At 40.3% G+C, this 21,888-nt stretch overlaps 1 protein-coding gene across 3 annotated transcripts in view; it reads left to right on the top strand.

Moving 5' to 3' along the window:
- The window catches only part of LOC147144756 (calsyntenin-2-like), a 185,687-nt gene that overhangs the window by 68,899 nt on the left and 94,900 nt on the right, over positions 1 to 21,888 (top strand). For all 3 annotated transcript variants that reach the window (XM_086035942.1, XM_086035941.1, XM_086035943.1), the window contains one exon: positions 21,467 to 21,589. In XM_086035942.1, the coding sequence (XP_085892068.1) occupies positions 21,467 to 21,589 (123 nt within the window). The remainder of the gene's footprint in view (positions 1 to 21,466; positions 21,590 to 21,888) is intronic.

Genomic DNA, 21,888 nt, shown 5'->3' with positions numbered 1-21,888 from the left:
GTTTAATTCACATGAGAATGAGAATGATGTGGCTTTGTGGGGTATGAGGAGGAGGCGCAAGACTAAGTTGTTGAGAGAGGATGATTGTTTACTTCACTAATTGTAATTGTTTTCCAAAGGGGTTGAAGTAATTGACTCGTATATTATGTGACTATGACTAACCACTTTATTTTATTTGTTTGCAGTTTTCAATTCATCATGCTCTAATAATTGCATTTGCTAGAAAATGTATTTACTAATGATAGACTGGGCATTGCTAATTTTAAAAATTAAAAATCTCATTTTACTATTTATCTTCTTTGTGGACTGACGGTGTCCATATCACTCAGAACAATCAAACGAGGGCTGTTAGATTATGCAGCCTTGAAATTAATTTCAGGGCAAAATCAAATTCAATAATCTGCCGTTGAATTTAATACACAATATGAACCGTGGAAGTCACTGATGGTGTAGTGGTACACACGCCTGAGTTGTGTGCGGGCAGCTTGGGATCGGTTTGGGATATGGCCGCTTGCTCGCTACTGCATGTTTGAACAAGAGTCAGACCAAACGTTTGAGGAAATTGTTGAATAAGTTACAAGGTGAAAGAATACTGAAAACTTAGACTTCTACCGTTCAATGTCACATAGTGTGGTCAAGTCATGAGTGAAGAAGCAGGGTGCTTAAAGACACATTTTTCCCCACAAAGCTATAGGTGGCTCACAAAAAAAAGTATGCGGTTGCATAATCTCACATTTGATGGGTTCACATGCACTACAGAGACACAACGATACAGTATCTATACAAGCAAGTCCCATATCCTCCAGCTAGCATTTTTCATGCTTGTTTTTTTTAGAAAAGCATTTATTCTTCCAGAAGTTGTTTGGTTAAGGCCATTGTGATCTACGGGTTCATCCTTAAACAGTCAAGTAAAGATGGATGCTGCTGCGTATTCTGCAGGCTGTCTGATAAATAAAGATCTAATCTCTCGGTGATCATTAAAGGGATCACGCTGGGAGCAATGAGGGATATCTAGTGGGAAAAGAGCAGCGGTTGCTGTCGAGCAAGCAGGAAGCACGCTGCAAAAGGGGGGACCGAGCCTTCTCTGTTGCTGCCCCCACCCTCTGGAACTCCCTTCCACAACACATTCGCAACTGCGCAGACCTCACATCCTTCAAAACACTCCTCAAGACTCACCTATTCCGCCATGCTTTTTAACATCACGTAATCTTTGCTATTTTTTTAGTCTTCTGCTGGTTTTAACTGTTTCTGTTTTAATGGCAGGTTTTATCTTGTTCACTTGTTCTTGTTGTTAAGCGTCTTTGAGTGATATGAAAAGCGCTATACAAATAAAATGTATTATTATTATTATTATTATTATTATTAAAAGAAAGCAAACTTCTTGCAACACATGTTACCCAGATAGCAAAATATGGGTGAATCAATGTTGAAATATGGTTCGGCTTAAGTGTTGAATGTATGTTAAAACCTAAAGTAGAAATTATACAGAAAGCGCAAAGTTGATAAAATGTTGGGTCAACGTTTGTTTTTCAACCATATATCACACAACATCAATGTTGATTCAACCATCATCTAAATGGGAATTAAAATACCGCGCGAAAATTGCTAAGAAATTAAAATGTTTCATGAAACAGGACCAACACCAGTGTGCTCAGGGCAACAACAAAAAAATCTGTCAGAAAAAAAGTGGTTAAAAAAAATAAAATAAAATTTATATATGGAGAGCGAGAGTGAGTGAGAGTGTGAGAGAGATACAATACACACACTTTTTGCGGTTGAAAAAGGCCTGTCCCCCTCAGAATATGCCTCCTTCCCACCTCCCTCTGCTAAAGTAGAAAAATTGAGAAGGGCAAACGTAAATAACAGAGATTCAACATTAATTAAACACTGAACCTTTCAAATGTTTTAATTCAACCAAAATACAATGTAGATTCAACAGCATCTTTGAATCACAAACTTCAATGATGACGAAATATTGTTGAACCAACATCGATTAAACATCAGTCTTCAACTAAAACCAAAAATCAACCTTCTTAACCCTAGTTCAACATTGATTTAACATCTTTTGCTGTCTAGGTAGTCTGCTGCATTGAGAACGTGGTTTTTTTTTTGTGTGCACCTGGATGTCTGCTCTATTGGAGATTTTGATCAAACCCAATAACAAAGCCTTTTGGCATTGAACAAAATGAGGTCAGACTAAGGCGAGCTGAAGACTGTCCATGCACTCAAGTGTTGCTGGGTTTAATATTGTCAATAGTCTGGCCAGCAGAAAAATGCATTCATGTAGACATTCCTCATGGAAGCGCATTGAATATGCAGCAGCCATTTTGGTTTACTTACACACGCTAACATGTGAAGCAAATCAAACCAGCCACATGTCATATGATTGCGCCCCACCTATTAAAAATGGAACCTGATAATCAAGTTCTGAATTATTAGTTATTAGTTACTGAATTATACAATCTCTTTTGAATTTAGGACCACACCAGCAGGCACGATTTATTCCTATTGGGCCTGTCTTAGTGCTTTCTTTAGTCATGTTGCAGTCTTGCTATACAGCATGTAAGCCTGTGGATGACTGTTCTCTTCTCAGGGTTACAAATTAGGTTAGGTCCAATTTCGACCCCGGCTCCAGCATCCCTGTGTGGAGTTTGCATGTTCTCCCCGTGCCTGCGTGGGTTTTCTCCGGCTACTCCGGTTTCCTCCCACATTCCAAAAACATGCATGGTAAGTTGATTGGACTCTCGAAATTGCCCCTAGGTGTGATTGTGAGTGCGGATGTTTGTCTCTGTGTGCCCTGCGATTGACTGGCAGCCAATTCGGGGCGTCCCCCACCTACTGCTCGAAGACAGCTGGGATAGGCTCCAACACCCCTGCAACCCTTATGAGGATAGAGCGGTACAGATAATGGATGAATAATAATAATAATAATAATAATAATAATAATAATAATAATAATAATAACATAAGCCATTACCAACAGTTAAAAAACTTTTTTTTTAAACGTACATGTGTACGTACAGTGTCTTGACTATTTCTGCAGCTGATCCAAGTATTATCCTACAAAACGCATTGTGGAAGTGCATGGACCATTGCAAAACAACCTGAACACTTCACAGGCTTTCAATTGTCAATTAACCTTAATGTTGGATTATTGTCTGTCTATATGTGTCAAGCAGTGATTGACTAGACTTGCGACAATTCAAGTGGAATAGGCTTCACCTTCCTGCGACCCTGCATGATGTATGGCTAACAGATAAAAGGACGCGCGTGACTGAGATATCACATCACCTCTTGGCCTCCCACACTACTACAATTCTGTTGTAAGGCCATTGATTCATCCGTAAATACATTCTTTCTGACTCCACTAAAGGTCAACATCACAGTTAAAGCCATAGACAGATCATTGTTTGTTGTTTGCTTGTTTTTCCATATTTTTGGATCGCAGTGAAACCCTTCTTATACAGTAGTCATACCCATCTTCCATCTCCTTTTCTTTCCTCCAAGAGGAGATTAGTGTCTCCTCTGAAGTACATCCTGACCTTAACCCTCCCTCATTTTCTCCCACACCACCTCTACCACTCCCCTCATCACCATTTGATGTAAATGCAAATGATTCGTTATCCTCCCAGGACACTGTATCAGCAGTCTATGACTGGGAAGGGGAAAAAAAAAAAAGACTTTTTATGGAGTGGTTTTGACGGGTCAAGTATTTCGCACCAAGCCTATCAAACATTACTTGAACATTATATAGTGCAATGTATGTACGAGCAGCGAGATATTGATCTACAACAATTTCAGCCTGCTACTTAGCGAAGTGTACAAACAACAGCAACTGACATTTAAAAAATAAGACAATTATTGTTGGTCTCAACACTCCTCTGCATCTCAGTGTGTCTGTTTTCTTCACCTGACTATTTTCTTCCTGTCTAACATTGAGGAGAGCAAGTAGTCGGTCTGTTATCAGCCGAGCGCTGACACTTCTGAGCCACACTTGGACAGAAATTGGCTGACAGTGTAGAATCGCTGTTGAGGAACTGAGGAAGACAGATCTTAAAGATGACAAACAGCCCCGAAGGGAAAAACAAGAGACCAAGATAAATGACCAATCATAAAAAAAAAACAAAAAACAAACAAAAAAAAAACATTTGTTCGTTTTTTTCTTGCCTTTATAATGACCTGGAGATAACATTTTTATCTGAACATCACAATATCAAGTGCGTTCTTTCCGTCTTTTGCACAGCATCATCAACTCAACATCATCAAGGACTATCATGCCAGCATGTACGTAACTTTAAATCTATGAAGTTTTTAACACCGGGATGTTTGGGCTAATTTGCCAGAATCAAAGTCTCGTATATGTGCATCTTTTTTACAGTCTTGAAGTACATTCACGTATCCATTAATCAGCTCAGCTCAGACCTTTTTATTAGCCTCCTTCATCGCCTCTGAGGTAAATATTAGGCATCTTATTTGACTATGTGGTTTGCCAGCTGACGCTAAGGAGTGCAAACAAACCTCACTGAATATCAAACACCAGACCTGGGCATCGTCTAACCAACATGCACCGAGTTCCCGTCTGCATATTTAGCCAACCCACGTGCTCCCAGTCGGCCGGAGTCAGCCAAACGGCGTCAAGAACGGATTTTACCTTGTACCGCGTCACACGCAGATGCCGCCCTCCTGACACACAACCGAGTAAGAAAAAAATAATACTCCATATTGTTTTTATTTCACTGATCACCACGCTGTGCGCGTCAGTAGTTTTTGTATGATACTTTTTCTTTGTTTGGCGGCGTTTTATGAGCAGACGGTGCACGCGTGTGATGTGAAGATTCCGTTCTCGACGCCGATGGCTGTCGCCGACAAGGGACGGACTGGTACATCGTGTGTCGTTTAAATATGTAGACGGGAACTCGGTGGCTGTTAGGCGATACCCAGCTCTGTCAAATACCTGTGCAGAAGAACAGCAAATGTGGCACATATAATATGGAAACAAACCTGCATTTCTCATCATGCTATCTCACTGAAACTCGTTGTAAATTTAAGAGGATTTATACAAAAATCAAAATGCAGATGAGATGTGAATATATCACATTTAATGCAAGACTGATTCCACGGCAACATATCTCTTGATAAAGTGTTCTCAGTTGTTCCGAACTTCAAAAGTTATTATAGCCTAGTCAGGGTCCAATAGTCCCTTTTCATCGAATGGGTAATTATTCTCTATTATCATGCTTATCTTACAGAAAGTAATGCTAAGTTTGTCTTTTCACTTCGCTGGCTGTATGTCTCATCGCTACTTGGGAAGAAACTGAGCAATGATTAGACTACCTAAACCACCCACCGTTCACACGCATTGTTCCATTTGACTAGTGATCAAGATTCCCTGTCTCCATGGGGGCTTGTATTATGCGAGGTGGATACACAGTTCACTGTGCTTGCAGAATATAAATTAAAGTGCAAGTACAATTCTGGTAGCAAATGAACTCTATGCATGCAATGCCTTTAAGTGTAGGGGATGAAATATAGGCGGGGAGAAGTGGCGGAGGGGTTGAACTCTCCACTTTAATGCATCTCATTAATAAGGAACAAGAGACTTGGTAATATTGAACTGTTAATTGATGTAAGAAAGGAGATGAGTAGGAGAAGAGAGAAATGTGCGGAAGGTGTTAGCAGGTAATCTGGTTTTAATTACCCCCTTTTTTAATTCACACTGAGTGTTGTTTACATGCATAATGATGGTTTTTAAAGTTTTTTAAATTCTCTGACACGTGCTTGCTTCAGCACATGTGATTTTTTTTTTTTCATTTTATTATTTTTTTTTGGGGGGGGTCAGTATTTGCACATAAATGTTTTCCTTTTAAAACATCTCAAAATCTTAATGAGATTTATTTGGCGCAGCTGAAGAAAAGAGAGGATGATACAGAGGAGACAGATGGAAATGTGACCTTTCTTTAATCAACCCCGTGTGCGTATGTGGTTGAATTAGATATGAGCATTTGCCTGAATACATTACAAAGAATAAGCCAAGCTGCTAGCGTCTAACCAGGGGCACACAAGCTGATATTTAGCCATTTTTTACAGATGAAGAGTGCTGCGCTGGAATAAGCAAGTGGCTGACTTTGATCATTATTTCTATTAACCAGAATGACCTGCACTGACTAACAGAGCAGCGTAAAGGTGATTGATGACTACACCAGCTACCGCAATGCAAGCCCACAAATTTATTTGCTGACTCTTGATAAATCCTTACAAACTGTCATTAAATTATAGTTCTTTTTGTTATTTGTATCCACTGTAGCTTTTGTCTGTTTCATTTTACTTCAAGTCAGCTGAAAACAACACACAGCGGGAGTGGTCTGAATCCTGACTGGGCTTTTCCTCAGTCTATCCTCAAGCTACCATTGCACCAGCATGTTATTCTTTTGATGCATTGGTGCCTTTTAGCTACAGCCAGCGTCACTACTGCTCTTGGTGGAAAGTTGGTAGCCATGTTATATATTTATAGAGAACTGGCCTGACCTGGAATATCGATGGAGTACTGCAGGAGTCTCATACTAAGACAGGGTCATGCTACTTCACGTGAACTCTGTCAGAGTTTTGCCTGGGACAAAATGCTAAATGCGGCCAGTCGAGTGGGTTATGTCATTTTATTACAGTCTATGATTGATACTGTTGAAATGCCCAAGGACTTCCCTTTGTATCTCTGAAGGCCAGCGGTTTGGTTCATCGTGTTCCTGCTCATGTTCATTATGAAGGAGGCAGTAAACAACGGGGTGAAAATAATATTTCCATGTTATGATTCATGCAGTTCTCTCTATGTTTCTTAGTTCTCAAAATTGCTTGTTCCACACATCGGTCGAGGTAGCAATCGCAATTCCCGCATTAACTAAAGAATCGATAAACGTCACTTTAATAGAGCTAACATGCTATTGTGCATGTTAATGCAAGTGATCTGAAAATACCTTAAAATATGCATCCTCCGTGTCACTCTTGCCATATTGTACAAAGCCACCAGAAAAGACAAGGCACTGTTACTGTATCCGCATCAATACGAAGAATAATCAAAATAAATATAGTTTCTGCTCTGCCTTTACTACTGTTGGTTGCCTTTTTTTCTGTCTTTCTTTTTTTCATTTCCAGCAATGCCTAATACAGCATGACTTGGAATGCTCATCTGTCAGAAGTCAGACAGTAAAGGTTGCCTCAGATTTTCCTCATAAACCACGCAAATATCACCTCTCTTTCATCATGCATCAACTCAACATTAAAGTCATTTTTCATAGCCAATATCGTTTGACCGATTATAATAATAGCTACTTTCCACTTCAATTTTTCATTGTCTTGACAACACATTTACAGGTGATAAGTAGAAAAATATATTCTATGTAATGCATAATGTAGGTTCTCAACGTCCTGCCACTGGAGTCCCTTCTTGTATTTGCAATCTCACAGCTATGACATTTTAAAATGATGACCTTTTAAAACAATAAAGAACAATGATTCCTCAAAGTGTGGCATTAGTACAACTAGTGGTACACATGTTTTCTCTAGGGGTATGCAAAGGAATCACTGGATTAAATACCATTAAAATATATGTATTTATTAGGGCTGGGACGATACACTTTTGTCCCAATCAAATATGGATCCCGATACTTGGGTTGTGATCAAATACGTGTTGGGATACTTAAATATTATAAATATATTTTTAAAAAATGAGGCATGTGTTTCCAAAGTTTTAACTTAAATGCCATTTGACATTTATCCAAGTGTCATGATTGAAAAGTGCACTGTTCCAGATACACAGGAGTGCAACAGGTGGATACACAGATTAATTGTACCTTTTGCCATTCAATAAAATGTTTTTGTTATGCCTGCCACTAGATGCCACTAACATGAATAGAAAAACAATAACTATTAAAATAATTATACGCAAAAAATAATAGTAATCAGTAATAATGCTATGAACATAAACTGCACTTTCACTATTAACCCAATTGGGCTATGGCGTAATTGGTTTTTCTAAGAGCCAACGCAAAACGAACCGAAAACCGTGAGCACAAAAATCGACATACAAACCGAACCGAGTTTGAGAACCGCCGATGTAAAACATTTTGAACTGTCTGTGGAATGCTAATATTAACATGAAATATTAGTTTGATTAAAACGTTGATTTGCCAAATGAGAACTCTTACTTAAAAATGCTTTATTCCATGTTCTGCCAGTGCTGAATACTGTTCCGATTGCTTTGGGTGCAATGCATTCATTGCTATTCAACCTCAACAACATTGCACAATAAAAATCCTGGTCAATAACGAGGACTATTTGAATGAAATTACTCTTCTTTGCAGTAAAACTGGTAAGCCAACTGCCATAATTGCCTTTGTTGACCAATGGAAAATAAGTGGAGTCAAGTGGAGATGGATGCATCGCAACGTGAAGCCCTTCATATAACCGGTACTTTTTCGGTGGTTAGAAGACTGCAAAACCATTATGTAGTTCATTCATAATTGCAGGCATCTTCCTTAGCTAATTACCACAAGCAATAAACACACATTTTTAACGAGACAAAAACATAGTACAAAAACAAAGTAGTTAGGCCAAATAAACTACTGCATAGTAAACACAATCACCACTGATTGTAAAGTATGTGTCATTATTGTACAGTGCAACTGTGTGTAAGCATTGCACGGCTTTAAATCAGTAACATTGGTTGTTGTTTTTTCAAGACATCAATTGGCCAATTAAACTATTGCACAAGTAACTGTTCTCTGGTAGCTGCAAATGAATGTCCATTTCAAGCCAGGACACAGTGTTGAACAAATTTCAAATCACCACATCTGCAAAGTCTTCCATTTCAGATGTCTCTATATTCGTTATTTTTGGCTTTTTTATTTACTACCATAACTGATAAAAATGCATATTCCTACTTTAAAGCTTATCAAGACAGAAAGGTCAGAGGTGTAACGCGCCTGCATTTCAATGACATGATGTTCTCTCAGTGCTTTGAAATGGCAATGATTTTACAACGCATGACAGGGGTCGTTTAATAGTGGGCACTACACATTGCACCGCAAGCAGGTGTCTGGTTGAATCTATTAAACTTCATGTGTTTTTTTTTTTTTTTTTCAATTTCCTGAACACATCTTGGAAACAAACAAGCGCAAACGTTGATCTTGAACTCCACTTTAAGTTTTATTAGAATTCTGGGCATGAGGAAGACCCAGGTCTAGATAGGAGAGAGCGCAGCATGTGATAATGCAAAGCTATTTGATTGTGGTGGATAAGGCTGTGGGTGGAGGAAAAGGCTTCTTGAGTAACTCAACCATGATATTCGGAATTGTAAAAACCCCAATAAGGGTATATTTGGGTTATTGCACCCGTTTAGATGGCTTTTAAAAACCCTAATGATTTTGTGGAGGAGATCATGATGAGCTCACGTTTTGTCAATAAATCCAGACTATTGTGCAGAACACTTTTATACTTTCACAGGTTGAAGTGGACAAGAGTAGTAATGTGCATTTGCATTTTGGTGGCGATCGGTCGCCGTTTTAGACAACAGAACTGACAAAGCGAGTAATATTAGGACGCTTGCCTCCCTCCTGTGACGTGAACCGCTGAGACCGAAAAAAACCCCAAGCAGAGCTCCAAGAGGGGGCGGGACAATTTGTCGTAAATCTAATCACAAAAAAAGCCCTTAAATCACTACAGCGTCTTTTGGGCGGAGCATTTCAGTACTGATATCATTTTTACATGTAAAACCTATTGTATAAATGCCAATGTTAATGTCATCCAAGTGTCCCTTTAAATGAAGTGGAAATAATTTATTTCCATCAGTCTTTTGTCTTCATTTCATAGTATGTGTCTTGGCTGCGTGGGTTCCAGTCATTTATGGGTTAACAATTAATTTAATAGTCGACAAATCATTTATTTATGTATATAATTAACTGCCGCTTTGTTTTTCCTGCAAAACTGCCTCGTCTCCCACTTTTTCCACTGGCTGTGTGGGTCATCCGTGGCGTAAACAGACACATTGTGGGTAAGGCAATTTCATGGTTTGGCCCGTGTTAGTAGCAGAGCCCAAATGTTTTTACGCATTTTTTTCAAGGATTATTGTGTGTATGTAAATGAGATTGATCGAGCACTGCTAGTGTCAAATTTGACCAGGTCAAATGAGGTATTAGTGTTTCCAGAATATTGCTGGCGTCAGGCCGAATCCTTGTACTTCCAACACTTTTCAGGAGACCCCAAAAACAACATGTTTGTTCAACCATTAATCATCAAAGACAGTAAGCCATTTTCAACACTTTAAACTGGTCAATAATTCGTGAAAAATTAAACCCACGTGGATTGGCCAATTGTATTTATTTTTGAAAGATATTACATTTTCCAAATTGTGACTTGGGGGGGTTTCTGTACATTCAGTCAGTCAGCAACATGTTTGTGTCTATAACCTGTCATGACCCTCAAAACATATGTACGAATCACCACCTCGAACTCTTGTTACTCCCAACACGTGTCAGTGCTTGTAAATGTAACGTAGGAGTTTGTTTATCTCATTGTGCACTTTAGTGCATGTGCAAGTGAAAAAAGCAGAAAGCTGAAAATGCCATATCACAAAATTGCACATATAATAATGGACTATGATGAGGGCTCAAAATGACACAACGTTTGTGACTGTGAAACATTTTTGATAAAGAGGTGTCATGGCAGCTGGCGTTAATGGCATGGAAAGTGTATTTCCAGCTAACACGTCCACTTTTGTTCATTCTGGCAGATCCTTTTTGGGTTTTTGGGTTTGTTTTACCAATATTTTTATATCCATACCACACATCTATACTATATTTACTCCTCTTTGTTTTTCCTCACACATCTCCTGGGTGCTTGGAGCAGCGAATCAGCAGAGTAATTGTTCAGGCAGCCTTTTCCCTATCTCCCAAGGTTTAAAAGTCCCCATCTGAAAGTAGATTCCCATGCAATAACATCACCACAGAGTCAGGCATATTTGAATTATATGTACTGTTTTTTTTTCCCTGTCACAAGGTTTGCACTCTAGCCAAGGAGGATGGAAAATAATGGTAAATGCCTGACCTTTGTCTGGGCTCCATCATCTTGCTGCAGTGACAATGCTGCAGGGTTGGAGGGACAGAAATGGCAAAACATAAATGCCATTGTTCACTCAAGTACAAAAAAAAACAGGTTTTGACATGTAGGGTAGGACTTCCTTCTTTCCTCTCAGTGTTTTCTGATAGCCCGTCTAGTCCACAACTATCATTCTACATCATGTTCCCTTTTACTTGCTCAGCAAGGTCCCATTGTGGTTTCACAGGTCCGCAACATCATGTTAAGATCCTCTAAAACTGATGTGCTGACCAGCCTGCCGTTGAACCACCACCACTGTTTTTGAACATATACAAAAAACGTACTCAAACAAACACTGTTTACGACTTGCGGGGCTGCACATCATCAGCAGTCAAGAAAGACTAAATCCAAATGTCCAAAAGTCTGATGTGTGCCACATATTTAAAATAAATGTTGACTTCGATTGAAGTGTCTCTGATGTTTGCACACAGGGCACTACTCAGTGGTGACCAATCAAAACACATCTTGTGGTCAAATTATTTGAAAATGGAAACACCTGCTAAGTTGTCTTATATTGTGAGACACATCTGTTTGTGGCCATATCTTGGGTCTTCCTAGTTCGATAATGAACATGAAGACAGACAAAAAGATTATTGTCATCACTCATCATTTAAAAGATGGCTTTCAATTTAAAAGAAGGCCAGAGTAAGGGCCTTATTCGCCAACAGTTAGAAGTACACATTTTTCTTCCTCTGGGAATCTAATGAATACAATATCTGCTTATGTTTAAATTAGTGTATGTATGTACAAAATATAGTGTATGTAAAAACAAAGATTTCGGTTAACTCTTGCTGGAAGGTGGAAGAATAGTGCAAGCATATTTTTTTTTTCCCCCATTAAAATGAAGGGACCTACGGCCAACAATGAACCCGGGGCCTCTCACTGAGCTAGTAGTCCCCCGCCTAGCCTCCCGACCTCCGCCGGATGGCCTGCCTGCACCACAGGTGGAACCGAGACACTTTCCACTTCTCTAATGGCACATATAATAATAATTGATTTCGGAGATCAGTAGAGTCAACCTCATTACATTTTTTAGTCTATCATCTGTGTTCATTTACAGACACACACATAATCATTATGTGTAATCGTTAATCTGAGAAGGGAAAAAATATAACCTGCACCGCAGGTAACTCATGGTTGGGCGAGACCTTGAGCGCAGGCATTGCTAGAGAAAGTGAAGGCAAAAATATGTATTATTTTGAAGTGTCAGTAACAGAGAGACTTTCCAAAAAAAAAAAATCACTCAATAGTGCACATATCTCAGATCTCCCTCAAGGTCTGTATGATAGGAAAATAATGTTGCTTTTTAAGAGTTTTCATAACTAAATTTATTTAAATTTTTTTTAGCAAATCTGGCCTAGCACTGACAGATAATCTACCAGACAAACCCCCAACACACTACCATGGGTTGAAAACATATGGTAGATCTGAAGCTACACGAACTTCAGGATAGTATAAAAGACTCAAATGGAAAATACTACAAAAAAGTTAAATTGCAGCCATTTCTCCTTTAGACTAGATGCATTTTACCGCAAGGAGCAATAGGTAATTTCGAGCCGTGTGTGGTGGTTTGCACTGACTGAAAATGTCAATGAAACCATGCAGCCAATCCTATTGGTTTGTTTGTGCCTATACTCTTCCTCAACAATTAACCTCACAACCTCACTACATGATCATGGTCATATGGGTTAAAATATACCTGAGGCTTTTTATATTCTGTAATGATTATGCATTCTGTAATGTGCCATTCATTTACACATTTCATGTGTAGGGTGGTGGCAGTTTTATTAGCTTCTAGACATGTGATGCATATAAAAATCACATCACATCAAAATTTTAGTTTTTGGGATATAGTATGTATATAAGGAATTATACGTAACAGAATTAAAGTATATTACACATTTGCCGTATATACTGTATGGGCCCATTATTTGGATACACTTGTAGAACAGAGTTGATTGTATCTAAATAATATATCATAATAGTATAAGTTAAAAACCAGTTAGAGACCGAGGGGTAGGGCTAGATTTTTATTTTCCTCCTACTCCTTTTGAACATGCAATGTAAACTGAGCCAAAGGTAGTTATTTACTGCTACTGTTTTACATTTCTATTTTACATGTATATTTTTTCTGTGTGTATGTATTATGTTCAAAATTAATGTATCAATCAATCAATCAATCAATCCATGCATCCATCAATCCATTAATCCCAAAAATATGATAGGAAATTGAATAACCCATGTACTGCAAAATCTGCTTTGTGGCTTTTGGGTAAAGCTATTTCCCGGACTCGCACGAGGAAGCCAGAATGTAGAGATGAGTGCAGAGATGATAAGGGTATATAAAAGTCTGCAGGGTTCAAAGAGGGCATGGATTGTCGAAATGGTGAGGGTATGAGAGGCCAGTCACATCATGTGTGCCTGAATGTCCATAATTTGCTGTGGTCCCTTGATGGACATCTTTGAGGTACCAGCTCTTTGTCACTGTAATTACATGTTCGTTAATGTTATGGCTTACATTGTCTCTGCTGTGTCCACTTTTCATTTTGCTGATATATTCTTCAAAGCCCCTTTGTTGAATCTATCAATCTGGGTTCAATTTCCTACAGATTTTTTTCCTTTTTTAATCACAACTGTTTCTCCTCCTCCGCCGCCCCCCGGTGCATGTTCAGTTTGCAGCACTCACCACTGAGGAGATGGTTCCCGGCGGCACAGTTATGATGGCACATTGTGGGCCGGGTCAGAGATTAATCAGTCGTCACAGCACCTCTGCCATGCACAGAGCCTCCAGTCAATACCACGGCTCACTACTTAATTGGTAAGGAATTGGCAGAGGGAGCTAGTCCTGCTGACTGGCAGCGGAGGGCATCTGAGCTCCAACTTTTACCTTTCATCTGTCACACAACGTGATTATATTAGCATGTACTGGTTTAATAACTGTTTGGCATAACCCCTGGAGCTGAATTTAATTGAGCAACAAAAATGGTTCAGTGGCCTTTAACTCCACTCATTTGTGAGAAAACATACTTAGAGAAGGTGCTTAAGATTGTGTTGAAGTAAAACCTATGTTTTTATAGTTCGCACATAATTTAGTAAGTCATGGGGGGCATATGCAACGAGTGGAACAACTGGAAGCTGTCATTGTGTATAAACAGAAAGACCTCCATCGGTATGTACAAAGTATGTATGTTTACCGTCAGGCAAACTCGGACAACTGCCTGATGCTCAAGATTTTAATTACGAGTAATACAATTTTCTTTGGTGTAAATCTCCTTTTAGGACATCTAAAATTTAGTCCACTTTTTGCCACCAAATTGCCACACGCGCCAGGGGGTCGACAGCCGGAACGCTCAGTGAGGCATAGCGTGTCTACCGAATTCACAAACCGTCAAGACTAGACTTGCCCCGGCACCAAAATGAAGTTGTGCCCATTTTTACCCTGAGTACATGGGTGCCAGTCTACCAAAGCAGCACACTAAAATTCAAATCTTTGCAGTATACAGATGTAGAGAAACCCATGATTGGGTTTGTCATTGGACCCAACTGACTTAGTGTTTGTTTACATGTGTGTGTTCAAGTGTTTGTGAAAGACAAAAAGAGAAAAAGAATAATGATTATTTTTAAAATTTAACTGTTTCCCCTTTTGCTTTTTCTCTATGTGGAAGGTCATGGTATTGAAACCTCTGCTTCAGTTTTAAATTACACACAACAAATGTTGTTTGGGCAGAGTCTTTCAGTTATCACCAGATAAAAATCAGAATGGTGTGTTTCATTCCAGTGACTGCGAAAGCCTTTTCATCAAAAGCCTCAGGAAAAATGTCCTCTTTCCATTCACCACATGCCATGTATTGGTTGCTTCTAGGCACCAATGAATATTTGTGTCTAAAAATTGAGGTCACTTAGAGCAGTGTTTTGAGTCAAGGCACATTTATTTAATTGAAAAAAAATCCCGCGGCACACCACCAGCCGACATCCATCCATCCATCCATCCATTATCTGTACCGCTTCTCCTCACAAGGGTCGCGGGGCGTGCTGGAGCCTATCCCAGCTGTCTTTGGGCAGTAGGCGGGGGACACCCCGAACTGGTTGCCAGCCAATCGCAGGGCACACAGAGACAAACATCCGCACTCACAATCACACCTAGGGGCAATTTAGAGTATCCAATCAACTTACCATGCATGTTTTTGGAATGTGGGAGGAAACCGGAGTGCCCGGAGAAAACCCACGCAGGCACGGGGAGAACATGCAAACTCCACACAGGGAGGCCGGAGCCGGGATCGAACCCACGACCTCTGAACTGTGAGGCGGACGTGCTAACCAGTCGACCACCGTGCCGCCCAGCCGACATTGTGAAAAAAAAAAAAGAAGCTTATTTTAACAATATAAGTGTTATATTGTTTATATCAACATTTTTTAACATTGAAGAATGACGTTATATTATAACGTCTTGAATAGGAATTAAATAAGTATTTTATAATGTTTAATTGATACTTAGTGTGAAACATGGGCCTGTTTGGATAAACATGCGTCACTAATTCACTTGTGTCTACACAAAGACAATTAGCTACCTGCTGCTGCTGCTACCTGCTTGTATGGAAGAGTACTACAATGAAGGAAAGACATGATTACGCTGCCAGGCGCTAGACCGCACAGGCACACAAATTAAATAATTTCCCACAGCACACCAGTGTGCCGCGGCAGAGAGTTTGAAAAACAATGATTATAGAGTACAGTTGAGGTGTGTGTTTCTTTGCCAAATCTTTTAGCATATATCCTATTCACGGCTTCTGGAGCCTCACAGCTGCAGCGTAAATGAGTACTGCCGGGTTCAGTCAAAATGTCAAAAAGACAAATATTCCCATTGAAGTGAGTCATTCCCAAAGAAATTATTGATGTTATAAATGAGGACAACTTTATAAGGTATTTAATTGTCAAAATTCCTAATGGATGTATTAAATTGTCTCATTCACTGATTCTTTAGCCAAGATTAACCATGCTTGCTTTTCTGTCTTTTCTTCTCTTTCTTTTGTTTTTTTATGGAAACGTACAATGTTTGAGTGCATAGACTGTGTCATCTAAGGATTGATGGTTAGCCACTCTTGCTAGATAGCTACTGTTGCAAGAACCCATTTTAAGCTTCTGTCTAGACCAGGGGTGGCCAACCAAATCAAAAAGCCACAATTTTGAGTGTGTTACTGCAAAGAGCCGCAGCATAGACATTGGCATTCATAAACTGCTCCGTCACAATCCCCTCTCTCTAACTCTCGTTTGCATGTTTTGACAAACTCCCGTCCATTTTATACCTTTGTAGCCCGTGAAATGTTCTTAGCAAGTTGATATGAGTGCTTCATAAATTTGGAGAACGATGTCTACTTTTCTGTCCGACTTTTAAGTGAACAACCTGTATTTGAGAAGTTCATTCTTTTGAAATTCTTGATTGATGTTTGAATGGAGGGAACTCAAGTGCCGCTGAAGATTTGAAGCCTTGAAAGGTTCTAATGATGCCCAGGCAGAATGAATGGTGTGCCATTTTGTATTTGGTTTCAAACTCCAAGTCATTCGTGTCAAAGTGCACTTATCACCGCGTTCAAACAAGCCCTTCCACACCCTGCACTTGCTCACTTTGTGTAAAACAGGGGTCAGCAACTTAGTTTGGCCTCAGGCCAAATTTTTTCCTAACAATCCTATCGCAGACCAAAATTACATTTTCATCAGACAAACCCGCTTCAACGATATCAAAAGCTGACGGTATGGTTTTATCACGGTACTGATGTCGCGGTATGATATTTATTGCAGTATTGTGTGAAAGCTCACAGCACTGCAGTAAGCCTCACTGTATTGCTGGAAAGTTCACGGTACATGATCTGGGAACTAATTTGACAGTATCATATTTCTTATTTACAGTATTACAAATGTGATGCTGACTACCAGAGATGGGCATTCCGTCCCAGGGACAGAACCGTCTGTCCATCCATCCCGGACGAATGGATGGACGGAGGACGAGAAGTCTTTTAACAAGGACGGACTAAGCAAGGACGGAAGTGGGTTTTCGTCCGTCCCTCTATTCGCTCCAAGTCAAGTACCGATTTACATGTTGTCTTGGGTTCTTTTAAAAAGAAATACCACTGTTCTCTTCACACAACACTTTTGTTGTCCTTGCGGTCCCTGCAACAACCCTGCACATTGCACAGGCATAGTCTGCCCTGAGTGATTCAACACAAGTAATACCATGGATAAGGCCACATGCAGGACGCCACACAGACGACTTACAGAAACACGCCCTGCCTGTCTTGTGTGTGCAATCTGGGATAAGGTATGGGTTTAGGAAAAGGGTGGATAGCAATTTTGTTTTGTTAATTAACTGTTTATATTTACATACCTATGCCTTTGTATGCGAAGTATGTTCTTATCTGGGACTGGAACATCTCTTGAGCGTAAACTCTCTGCCAGCGCTGCCACGACACGGAAGTGGAAGTCTTTCATTTCCTTCTAAAATAACATTGCGTTATTTTGCAATAATTATTTTTATTGCCAAATGCAATAAAAACTGAAAAGGTTTTTCAATAAAATGCAATAGTTTTGTGGTATTATGCTGTCTTAAATATTCTCGCGGTGTCCCCTGGCTTGCTCCGATCCGCATCATCATCATCTTCATCACATCATGACTAAATGCTATCTTGGTTCAACAGTTGTAAACAATTTAATCCACTCATGAGACTCCCAGCCGGTAAGTGGATGTGCGTAGGAAATAAGGATGGCTAATGAGCTTCAAATAATGTTTATGAGTGCACAGACATTTTTTTCTTTTTTTTTTTTCTTTTTCTCCTTTGGCCAGTGGGGATGGGGGGCGGACTGACAGAATGCAAGGACGGAAAGCACTTTAAAAGGATGAGATGGACGGGGTCGGAGGACGATTATTTATATGACAGAAGGACGAGGATGGAAGGGTACCCAGTTGCGGACAAAGGAAGTGCCGGCATTACCAAAAAAAAGGGTTAAGTGCCATCAGGTCGGAAACACAGGAACACTGAATAAAGCCAACACAGGTATTAAAAGCCAAGTTTCGTTTTCTGTGCTTACTGAGATGCTTAAATTTAGAGGAGTGTCTCTGATGTGTTGTCTGAGGCAAGAGGTTGAAATCGGGCGAAGCGGAGGTCTCCATAACGGGCACCGCTCCCCACCAGACGACGGCACGTTGCAGTGACATATGTGCGCCATCTCTCTCCCAAGATTGCGAAGCCGAGCTTACACATTGGGACCCGGGTCCGCTAAATGCGTTGAAAATGTCCATAATCAACGTGTGCTTCAATCACATTAGTTGTATTTTTTTTTTTTTTTTAAATCGTAGATTAATCTACTGTGGCTTCGAACGTGCACGGATGGCTTTTGTTTACATAACTCGCGGGAGTAATGTCACATGTGCCAGTCAGCCAATCACCAGTGTATTTCTTCAGACGTGTATATTATCACGTGGGTTATGCAGCCAATGGGTTATGCAGCCAATTCGATTGGCCGCGTAACACGAACCCGGAGGTGAGGCTCTGAAATGCCACACGCACCATTCCGTGCTCACCACGTACACGATGAATGGGGTTGACGGCGTGCTACGCCCAGCTAAGATCCTTTTTGAAAAGGGCTTCAGGAGCCTCATGAAACCGGCCAACGAGCCGCGTGTGGCTCCCGAGACGCGGGTTGGCCTAGTCTAGACTGATGCTACTTTCAGTTATTCAGTGAGGAAACATCAACACTATCTTCAAATCCAATCATTGTTGGGGTAATTTCAAGACATGTCATTGAACAATGAGTAGAAGTTCAGTTTGGATCAGTCTTTCATGCATTGCTCTGTTTGGCATACAACTGAGACAGCAATCTGTGAAGCCATCCTAAGTGTCAAACTGCAGGTCTAGATTCCGGCAAGGCAAGTGCCAGAAATGCTTCGCTTGAGAATCATGGAGCTGATGGGTCGGCATTTTCATGTATGAGAAACCCCTTTCTCATCTTCCACAACGTGTGGTGGACTGAATTATTTGCAACAAAAGTAGACCATATGGTTGAACTCCAGGGGTATGTCCCATGACGTCAATCCAATGATACCATTCAACTCAGATAGCTGAGATTTTGTATTTCCTGTCTGTGATGGAATGAGGGTGGTACCCAACTGAGACACTGCAGAAATTACTGGATGTGAGCAAATGGAAAACAAATCACAATCACATAAATTGTTCAGGCCAGGCTTGGGCCGTCTGAAAATAACCATACATCTTAGTACTAATTGTCAGTTCAGTAGGGCTTCAAAACTCTTCTATGGCTGAAAGCGAAGTCCCTAAAAGACCAGACTCCAAATTAGGTGTCACATATTTGGATTAAATCCACCTCTCTTATAGTTATCATTATCAAGTTGCACTAAATACTCCCTAAGGCTGCCACTTCACCGCTTTGTCTTACCGGCAGTCTTGGCAGCAGTGAAGCATAACAATTCCCCTACAATCTAATGCACAGAAGTACCAAATTAATTAATTCCTAAATGCCAAGGCTTGGCTTTTATAGTTAAAAAATAAGTATCATTTCACCACTTAATTTTGCATATTGATACCATGATAACACCGTATAACGTTTCCATCCATCAATGCTTGCAGTAACTCTATCACGGCTGTGTAATTATCAATGATTATCAAGTAGAAACTTAAGACGTTGGTTGCAGTAATGTTATCATGTTTTTCTATGGTCTATTAGAATCAACAACAATAAAAAAATGCATGCAAAATTAAATTGTCAACTCAAGCTAGACATCAGAATATGTTAAATTTTCAATCCTGATGCTTGCCTAGCCAGTTTCCAGATCTCAACTCCATAGAAAAGCTTTGGAGGGAGTTGAAAGTGCGTGTTGCTCGGTGACAGCCCCAAAACATCACTGATCTAGAGATCTGCATGGACGAATGTCCAAAACACTAGAAACCGTGTGTGAAAACCTTGTGAAGACTTTCAGAAAACATTTCATCTCTGTCATTGCCAACGAGTGGTGTAGATGAGGGTTGGTGGGTTTGTAATATTGCCGCGGTTGACCCCCGCAGCGGCAGGTAGCACGGAGCGTAAGGTCAGACTGGGTCACTGCAGTGTTGTGTTGGGACCCCCCCCATCCCCCCCATTTGATATGATCCATCTGTCTATTGAAGGTGATTGGCTCTGCCGCTGAGACAGTGACCATTATTTTTCTGGAAAAAAACAGCAGGGGAGAGTACATTTGCAATTGCAAAGATGCTTAAAAGACAGAATCCGTCAGAACATCAGTTTGCTTTAACCTTGAAAATACAGATAAAGCAGAGCGCACACTGAAATATTAACACAATGATTTTGAAAAGGGGCGGCATGTTGGTCGACCGATTAGCACGTCCGCCCGGGGTCTGCACAGAGACGGTGAGACCAGGGTGTCGCGTGTTACCGTTTGTGGGTACATAAAGAAATGGAACCGGTCACGTTACCTGCAGGCACCGACACAATTTTACTGGAGTGAAATAGCTAACGTTAACCCCATAATGCACAAAGCTGAAACAAAACACTGTAATTTAACCCGCTGCTTCGAGAAATGAAACTTAACGATGCACGTTACTAATACGTCGCACATAACAGCAACTTCCGTAAAACCGGGTCATATTAGTCAGTAGTTAGTTTGATGAACTTACGATCCTCTGGCTTTTTGCTTTCTGTTTCTGTTTTCTTTCGCTTCTTGCTTTCTTCCAGCAGCAACTGGGTGACGTCGCGTCGGGTGCTCGTTCATCACTCGGTTTTACACCTGCGCTGTTCTCCTTTCTTTTCTGCTGTGCGCACTTGTTTACAACTGAGGGTATGCACGTGTTGACGTCTTTACATCATGGTTCAGCACATTGCCACTCGATCCAGGGTACTTCCATTCAATTAGAGCTTTTAATTATACGATAAGCACAGGACCTTTGTTTTGACGTGGCCTTCGATGGAGCTCTGCTGGCAGTGCAGCGGTAGTCATTGATTAAGCAAAACCTATTGCTTTGAAACCTGCAGGGGATGTTTGACAGGAGGATAGACCATGCAAGAGAAAGTAATTGGAATGGGGATTAGTAAAATGAGAAGTCTTGCAAAAAAGTGACTCTGGAAGAACAAAAAAAAACATTCCTGAGTGTTTGCTGAGGCATGCATCATTTTGTTTTCTTTTCTGTGCTCAGTTCAATGTTGCTCTTCTTTGACATTTAAATTGCAGATTGTTTACACATCTCCCAGCCTGTGAAGTCATGCCATTTCTGTTGCTGCAACAGTACAGCACTGACGCTTCATGCTTTGTCTCCCGCAGTGAATAAACACAAGCCCTGGATTGAGACATCATACCATGGGGTAATCACCGAGAACACTGACGTTGTTCTGCTCGATCCTCCTTTGGTGGCTCTCGACAAGGATGCTCCCATCCCATACGCAGGTAAGAACACATTGATGCAATAATAAATCCAGTAATTACTCAACCATTAATTCCTAGCAATGCTACAATAGTAGCAACCACTCCAAAGCCATGTGATATCTACTGTAAGCGAATCATACATTCAAGTTATACATCAGAGTTGATGATTATTATCATATTAGCCCCTCCCATTGGGGCAATTATCAAATTCAATAAGCCCTTATGAACGCATTCCATGGTTATTTTGTGTCCCAAATCATCCCTGGTGGGTGATGAGAACTGCAAGAAAGAAGAAATGACTGTGACTGGATTGCAGTAGG

Source organism: Filicampus tigris, chromosome 7, assembly GCF_054856515.1.
Source record: "Filicampus tigris isolate MCC_2025a chromosome 7, RoL_Ftig_1.0, whole genome shotgun sequence".
Classification (NCBI taxonomy): Eukaryota; Metazoa; Chordata; class Actinopteri; order Syngnathiformes; family Syngnathidae; genus Filicampus; species Filicampus tigris.
Note: the sequence above shows the minus strand (reverse complement) of the source record. Positions and strands in the feature narration are given on the sequence as shown.